This window comes from Mus caroli, chromosome 9, assembly GCF_900094665.2.
Source record: "Mus caroli chromosome 9, CAROLI_EIJ_v1.1, whole genome shotgun sequence".
Classification (NCBI taxonomy): domain Eukaryota; kingdom Metazoa; phylum Chordata; class Mammalia; order Rodentia; family Muridae; genus Mus; species Mus caroli.
The window spans coordinates 117,163,448-117,172,021 of NC_034578.1; the positions used below are offsets into that span (position 1 = coordinate 117,163,448).

The window sequence follows — 8,574 nt, forward strand, 5'->3', positions numbered from 1 at the left end:
TCAGCAGTGCATGCTGGGTGGCGGCTGGGTATGGTAGCTATGTGCATGCTATGTAGTTTCGGAGTCTGAGGTGCATGTGGAGGGGATCTGTTGGCTCACAGGGACTTGATGTGAGACAGGCTGCTTTGGGATACTCCCACTGGAAGCCACCTTGTCCTGGACTCTCTGGGGATGGGGAAAGGGCCTGGTAACAGTGGAGTTTGTTTGGGTCAGCTGGAGACAGCTACCTTACCCAGCTGGTGCCCAGGGAGCTCATCTGTCTTACCTCTGTGCCTGGAGACACTGCTCAGCAAGTGTGTGTTGACTTAAGAGGGAGACTACAGAGACTGGGCATTTACTGAGTGTTTACTGTGTACTGGTTGCTGCCCAACACATGCTGAACCTCCTAGCTCATTGTGTGCTGGGCAGTGAGGGACACTGGGAATCTGGTCTACCTCAGCCAGCAGAGGTGGGGGATGGGCCCTGGCACAAAGCCCCATGCAAATTGTTTGAGGTTGCCTGGAGGTGTTATAAACTATACTCACTGGCCTTTAAGTCCAGCTCCTGCAGGAGCCAGCATATGTCAGGACTGCCCATGCAGACAAATCTCTGTCAGATTCCAGCTCACCCCACAGGGTACAAATGAAACCCACTATGGCATCTGGCAGCAGGACCTCTTCCCCTCCTACTCTGTGGGACTGTGAAAGGCAGCCTGTTTTCTGGTAGAGTGAGACTTACTCCAGAGACCCAGTAGAAACTCTATAAAGGACAGAACAGTGAGCCATGTGCCCAGACAGACATAGGCACCAGACACACAGAGCCCCCAACTCCATAATCTTGTGACTATCAGTCATGCAGACAGAGTCCCAAGCTCCTGGTATCCTGGCTGGACTCCACTCCCACAGTTAACCAGGCAATAGCCAGGTGTGCTCCTCCCCACAGCTACCCTGCAACTGCAAGATAGCCCAGCCCACTGTAAAAGGGTCTGCTTGGCCCCTCCTCACTCTCTTAAGATCTCACCTCTCGTATTTTCATCTCTAGCTTTCTTTCTCCCCCTCCCTTCCCCTCTCTCTCCACGAGGCCATGACCAGCTTCTCTCTCTTTCTACCTTCTTTCTTTCCCCCTGCCTTTCTACAATAAAGCTCTAAAATAATACACAGTCTCTGCTCATCAAGACCCGCCATGCTTGAATGATGGAATAGGCCTTCCCCTAAAGAGCTGAGTCTAATCTCCCACTGGAAGGCCTTCCTGTGCTCAAGCCATGGACCAAGGGCTCGCTCTCACCCTCATGGGGACCACCCAGCACCCCCTCCCCCCTGCCTTCTTCTCCCTTCGGCCCTGGGGCTGACTGAGCTGCCCCCAGGGCCCTCACTTTGTTCTCAGCTCTGAAACATACAGCAATGTCTGAGATGCCCAAGACTGAGAACCTGTTGTCTCTGGCCTCCATGAAGCCCAGGGATCCCAAACTGCTCGCTCTCTACCTCCGAGGACTGGGGTTCCATGGCTTCCCACAGCCAGATGCTCACCTGGGTGGCATAGAGAACGTGTGGCACTCCCCTGTGTTTGCCCGCCCAGAGTAACAGAGCTCTGGCAGGATGTGGGTTCTCTCCCACTGCCCGACACCACTCTCTCACTGGCATGGATGAAACCAGCCTACAGACACTCGTCCTTGCACAGAAGTAATTAGCAAGATGACTTACTCTATGAATGGCCCTCCAAACAAGGTTTCTAGTGCTGTCCCATTTCAGAGATGAAGATGAGATTGAGGTAGAGAGAGTAAATGATTTGCCCAGAGCCAAGCTACTTTTGAGTGGGATGAAGCTGCATGGCTCCCAGCTAGGGTTCATGTCTGCACAAGCCAGGGCTCCTTCCTCCAGCTGCCCAGGAGAGGGGCCACAGCAGACATGCATCCCTCTAAGGGAGGCTGGCTGGTCCTTGCCTGCTCCCCACTCCATCGGTTCTGCTGAGGTCTGGCACCTGCACTCCAACATGTCCAGACTTCTCTCAGGCTTCTCGGTGCCTGCAGAATATGTCCACGACTCTCCTGATTCTTATAGTCACATACTGTCCCTTCCGAGCACAAGCCTTCCTGTCCTCTCTCTGCCCACTGCTTGCATAAGCATCCAGGGGAACACTCTCTCTCCCTAAGACTCCTGGGATGGTACTGGAATTGCCAACTCATCCTAATGGCCTCAGCTGCATCTGTCTGTGAGATTTCAGGACTCTCTGGGTGGCCCGAGAATGGACTGAACACCCAGGGTCTCAGGAAACCCAGGCTTTCCAGAGAGTACTGTCACAGTGTCACAAGCTACACACATGGTTGTGTCTCATGGGAGACACATGGTTGTGTCTCATCCCATGTGTTGACAGCCATAGACCTGCATGTGTGTACCCATTTGTTCAATGCCTGTACAGCACTGCTTGTGTGCCTGTGTGTGAGTATGTATGGCTGCTCTGCCTGTGTTATAGCTATGGGTGACCAGGGGATGACACTGTTATAGCCACTGAGATGAGGGTATCCTGGGCTGCTCCTGCAGTACCCTCTAGCTCACCATTGCCACGAAAACACACTGCCCATGTCCCAAGACCCACTGTCTCACCTGTGCACCCTATGCCCCAGCCCTGCCTGGATTGCCTTCTGACTCTAGCACCTATACCTCTGGAGCAATTATGGGTGGAGCTGTGTCGCCTTGGGGCCATCCAGAGCTCTGGGCATTCACTCAGCTGGAAACCCTAGCTTTGGACTCAGGACCACCAGAATGACCTATTGACTCAACTTCTATTTGGAAGCCTGGTCCCTCACTTGTAAGACCTATCTACCAAGGGCCAGGTTTCCCTGGCAGGGGCACAAACACACTCCACGAGAGATGTCGTGACTGTGAAAGTAGACTTGTTGTTCCAAGCTCAGGGCTCTGCCCTGTGCAGTAAGTACACAGAGAGGCTGGGCACAGCAGGATGGCCAGTGGGTGCTAGGGCCGAGTGAGGGGCTACTGGGGAGGGCTAGATGGCTCCAGGTGGATGCGCCATCAGGAAGCACCGAGGGGCTCATCTATGTGTGGAGAGCCCGTAGCATCCCAGGGCCCTGGAGAGGCCCTAGGGCAAGGAAGGACAACAGCACCTGCTCAGGGAAATGCACCAGCCACCAGCCGGGAATGGCTGGCTCCGCCTCTGCTCAGGTATCCTCAGCTTGCCAGCTCTGCTAGGACACCAAACCACTTCTGGGAGGAGCCGAGTGGGCGCTGCCTGAACCTGAAGTGTCGGTCCTCCAGGAGTTGAGCTAACAGCTGTGTTCTACTGTTTGTTGGCTTTCTGCTGCCGTAGCGCCTGCAGGAAGACCCCTTTCACCTGGCCCAGGGTCTGGTGGTACATGCGGAAGTCCTCCTCCTTCCCTCTCAGGGCACTGCCCAGGGCATCCCTCAGTATTCCGTTCTCTTCCATCTGGATGGCCAGCCTGGACCGGAGGGAGACGGGGCTGAGTGCACTGGGCCCAGGGCCTGGAGAAGAAGCTATGGTGCGGATTCAAGATTCTCACCCATCTGAGCCTATTCACAGTACTGACCCAGAAGCCCCCAGTAACCTCAACTACCCAATTCCTAGTTTTGTTTTGTTTCCCCCTACTATATATATGAATTTTTTTTGGACAGGGTTGTATGTTTCCCAGGCTGGACTCCAGCTCCATCTGCAGCCAAGGGTGAGCTTGAACTGACTGCCACGCTACACCACTGCTGAGTGCTGGCATTACAGGTGTGCACCACCACGCCCTTGTACACAGCACTGGGAACAGAGCCAGGGCTCTGTGCTTGCTGTGACAGCCCTCAGCTGACTGGGCTGCACCTGGCCCCTCAGTTCCTCCTTACAGGTAACTGCTGGAGAACACAAGAGCACAGCCCGGTGTTGATAAAGGTTCCCTTGGAACCATGGGTCATCGGGGCACTGTGGAACCCTCCACAGGCCAGTCCTAGCACAAGCATCCTTCCAGGCAAGTAGAGGTCCTGAGTGCAAGGGAGAGGCACACGGTCCCTCTGCCCAGGAAGCCTCCATCCTGGAGTCTCTACCCTTTCCAGAAGGCTGGGCAGGAAGCACCTGGCATTCAGCTCCTGTATCTGGGACTCCATGGGCATATCGCAGAGCTGCGTGGAGGATGAGTCTTTCTTGGCACTTCCAGCTGAGTTAGGCTTGGTGCTAGCAGCAGGAGGTCCTGTGAGGAGCAGCAGACACACTCTGTAGTGAGGTCAGAACTATGCAAGCTCTCCCTTCTCCGCACCCCCCCCCTTACAGGGGGCAGAGGGTAGGGGGCAGGGGCTGCCTCTCCTTAGAAGACTTTCCTGGCTGCTCTCTATATCTCTAACCCAGGCTCTGCCCTTTGCCCTCTGCCCTCTGCACTCTGCCCTCTGCACTCTGCCCTCTGCACTCTGCCCTATCCCTGGCTTTGCCTGCTTGTGCACAGTGGCCCTCACATGGCCATCCACCTCTGCCCCTTGTTTCTGTCACTTGCTTGTACCAAGAGTGGATAGTAGGACCTTAGGGCTGGCCTGAGAGCTGAGCCCAAGCTTAGGCTGCCACTGTTCCTGATCCCCCACACCCTGGCTCCCTACTGACTCTGTTGAGTCCAGCAGCTTTATACTAGGAAGTGACTACAGTGATGAGGCTCAGAAGCCATAGAGGAAGAGAACAAAGCCATTGGTGACCTTGGGTGACAATGTCAAGGCATTGTCCTTGATATCCTGAGCTAAAACGGCCTCAGGAAACCTCCAGCCTCAGCAGCACTGGCCTTCATCTGTGCTGTGTGACCTTGAGTAAACCACGGGCCTCTCTGAGGTGGCCTCCTCACCTGTAACACAAGGGAACAGCACTGGCCCTGGCACTGTGAGGACAGAGGGACTCACATTTGTCCTCAGAGCCTGTGTGACTGGGTCACCGACTAGGAACCTGAGCCATCTCCTACTGAACCCTGCTGCCCCAGCCTCCTGCCTCCTTCCTGAGCCTCTGAACGTGGCTGTGCTCCCACCACGTCCTTGCGCTTGCTGGTCCCTGGTCTGTGTACTTGGCCTCCTCCCTTTTCTCACCTCTGCTCAGGGAGGTGGTTTCACAACATGACTGTCTCGTGAGCTCTCACGGGGCAGGTGAGAGAGCAGGAGAGCTGTGCTCCCAAACAGGTCAGTGAGTGGCAGAGGCTACATGGGCCCTTCAGGCATATTGGACCACAGGACAGAAGCTACCTAGATAAGGACAGGTGACACCCAAGAGAGGAACTTGGGCCTCCCAGCCATAGAAAGTCCACCTGAGTCCTACTTACAATCTGGCCCAGGAGACCAAGTCTGCACAAGACCAACCTTGATCAGGGCTCCATTATACTCGCTGAGGACCCAGCAAAGGCTCTGGCAGCCGGTGCATGGGATAGTGGCTTAGGGCATGCAGCAGGGACACTGGCGTTTCATGCTAAGGCTCCTAAATGATACCCTTTGGGACCCAAGTCTTTGGGAGCCACGGTAGGACATGGGGCAAGAAGTCCTCCACAGCAGACACACACAGAGCTCCCACATCTTCATCTTACTGATGAAGAGCACAGGCGCCCACCTGCTCCTGAGACTATGTCACCTCCTGGGCTCATACCTGGCTTGTTCTTAGCTTTCTGGGACACCGAGGCCCTGGATGGCTCCAGGCGCATCTTCTCCAGGTGCTGTTCCAACAGCACAGCTCGCTGGCGTTCCTCCTGCAGTCTCCGCTCAGCTTCCAGCAGCTTGCTGCTGCTCTCCTCCACCCTGGCCGTTAGACACAAGATGCACACCCTGCAGGCAGGTGCCTCCATATCCAGTTCTCAGACCCCGCAGTGGTGGACACACTATGGAGGTGGTAGCTTGTCACCCTGTCTTGATGTTCATGGCACTAAGACCAGAACAGGCATTTAAGACTCACATAGTTCCCTGAGGCTTGTGATGCAAACCTGGCAGGTGTCCCACCCATTTGCTCCCAACCCCTGTCCCCAGAGCAACCACCTCTCTGGTGTTTCTGCACTTGCCTCTAGAACTTTCTGCCACACCGTGCATATGTCCACGTGCCTAGCTTTGAGGCTTAAACAGGTCTTAGCCTCCTGTCATTCTGAATGACTGCGTTTCATTTTGCTATCCCCTATCAAACCCAGTCACCTCTCCCCTTCTAGGCTGAGCTGATGCAAGGCAGTGTATCTGTTTCCTATTGCTGCTATAACACACCTATCACAAAACCAACAAATATTAGTGAGCAAAATTAGTACAAAGTTGCTTGAAGACAACACAAAGTTAATGTCTCATGGCTCTATAAGTCTGAAGCAGCAGGCTCCATGTACTACAGGTTGAAATACAATGACCTGCGATTCTATCACCTGGTGGTGGTGTGTGTGTGTGTCGGAGGGGGGGGGGAGAATCCCCTTCCAAGATCACTCAGAGCATGGCGGCACCAGGAGCTGCCTCTTCCCTGCCTCCGGCTTGCTTCTAAGGGCACACTGTCCCCTCTATCCTCAAAGCTGCCTCTGAATCCCGCTGACCTGAGAGTTCCCCACAGCAGCCATGAATTCAGGCCCCAGGTACAAAGATTCCTCTGCTTTCATGGGCAGAAGTGAGTATCCAGGATAATCTTGTCCTGGGCCCATGATGCAGTACAAAGTATTCCCAGGCAGAGACACCACACGCTGCCTTCTACAGGCACACTGGGACGACCCTGCAATGCATCCTTACTTCCTGACTTCCCTGGACTTTGTGAGTGTCATAGGCTTCTCACATCTCTATGCCCACTGCAAACTCAAGGCCCTGGGAGAGCCTGGTTAATGATCTCACACTGCAGCCTGTTCCACCCCATGGGCCTCGCTGTGGCTCCGTGAGGCACTTTGGGTTTCTGTGGCACTAAACACTCAGAAGACCAGGAATCTGAGATCCACTCTGAGCAAAAGGTTACCGGAATAGGTGCAGATCAAAGCTGCAGCCCAAAGTCCGTGGCAGATGGTGGGGAATGAATTATCTTTTGTGTTGGTTAGGGGTCAATGAAGGACTGGAAGAACAAGAAACTTGAAAAGAATCCAATTACCAACCAAAAACTGGGCACTAGCCTGTTGGTTTAACTAGTCAGCAGCCACAAGGTACATGTTATCTTCAAAAGCAAGATGCACACCAACTCAAAGGCTGGATGGAAGAGTGGGCCTGTGCTCATGCCAGTGCAGCTGAGCTAAGCTGAGCTGCCCAGCATGGTGGCAGCTAAACAACGAAGTGAGCCCCCAGCTCCTCAGACACAGGAGGACAGAAAGCCTCCTGTGGCTACTGATGGCTTTACCAGCTGGCCACCGCAGACCTCAATCGACTCTGTCTGCTCTGTGGGGCACAGGGTCAGTGAAACAAAATGGCCCTGAGGAAGCAGATAGCACAATGACAAGAGTAAGCTCACTAAATGGTGGCATCCGTGAGATGCCCTGCCCCTGTCTGCAGTGGCTGGAACTGAGGTCCTAGACAACAGGATGGAGTGGCAAGGGTCAGGATCAGAAAATGGCAGACAGCTTAGTCTGGCTGCTGTTTGCCGTGGTAGCAAGATGGTTCTGGTCTGTATCTATGCTAGTAGAGGTTTATAGCAAGGCCAAGGACCTGCCCTGTAGCGTGTTGCCTGGGTGGCAGAAAGGTGCTGCAGTCATGCGAGTGCTCAGAGTAGTGATGGCGGGTGGAGCTGATACCCACGCCCCAAACTCAGCCGCCTCCAAAACCTACAGTGAGGACCCGCATGCTTCCTGCTGGGGCTATGTGGGGAAAGGGTGTGTGAGTTCTGCCTGTCCACAGCTTTCTGGGCCCTACAGTCACCTAGACTCCTATACTTATGTAGCAGATGAACAGCTTGGACCTTCACTGGGCTTTCCTGTCACAGAAGCATCACCGAAGAATGGGGAGGATACCATGAAGACCGCTGTCTCCATGTAAGGAAGGTGGTGGCATCAGGGGACAGGAGGAGCTACTGTGAATGGAGACTGTCCCTGGCTGCTACCACAATCCCCAGAGAAGAACTCACAGAAGGACCCACACTGTGCCCAGGGCAGAGCAGCAACGTGTGGCATCAGCACAGGAAGTGTAGGTGAGGGTCAGGCTGAAGAAGATAAGCACAGGCACCCTCCCCTCCTGACTGGAGGAAACACAGGAATGCCCCAGGGGTCTCAGTAAGAGTTATGGCCTTGCCCTTCCTGACAGATATGATAGTCCTAAATAAAACAAAACCCCACAGTCTTGAAGATAAAGGAAGGAACGGCTCTGGTATCCAGAGAAGGAGTTTACAAACAAGGGTGGTCATGAGTGAACTCACGAATGACAGGCAAGCAGGGTCAAAGGATCCTCTACACAAGCAATGACAGTTCAGAAACCAGGAGGACGTCAAAGCCTTCAGGAGAAGCTGCAAAGCAAATTCCCTACACTAATGAGAGACCAGAGCTTCTTAGGTCTGCCACTCACTGAGTGTGATGGTGTGTGTGTGCACACATATGTGTGCCTGTGCGTGTGTGTACATATACGGTTATGCATCCAGGTGTGCATGTGTGCATATATATGTGTGTGTGTGTGTGTGTGTGTGTGTGTGTGTGTGTGTGTGTGT

At 54.2% G+C, this 8,574-nt stretch overlaps 1 protein-coding gene across 1 annotated transcript in view; it reads right to left on the reverse strand.

Moving 5' to 3' along the window:
- Positions 1-2,663: 2,663 nt before the first annotated feature.
- Ccdc13 (coiled-coil domain containing 13) overlaps positions 2,664-8,574 on the reverse strand; it is a 41,129-nt gene continuing 35,218 nt past the window's right edge. Inside the window, exons 14-16 of the mRNA XM_021172328.2 lie at positions 5,593-5,741; positions 4,063-4,177; positions 2,664-3,430 (exon numbers count right to left, since the gene is read on the reverse strand). Coding sequence (XP_021027987.1) covers positions 3,271-3,430; positions 4,063-4,177; positions 5,593-5,741 — 424 coding nt within the window. The 3' untranslated portion in view covers positions 2,664-3,270. The remainder of the gene's footprint in view (positions 3,431-4,062; positions 4,178-5,592; positions 5,742-8,574) is intronic.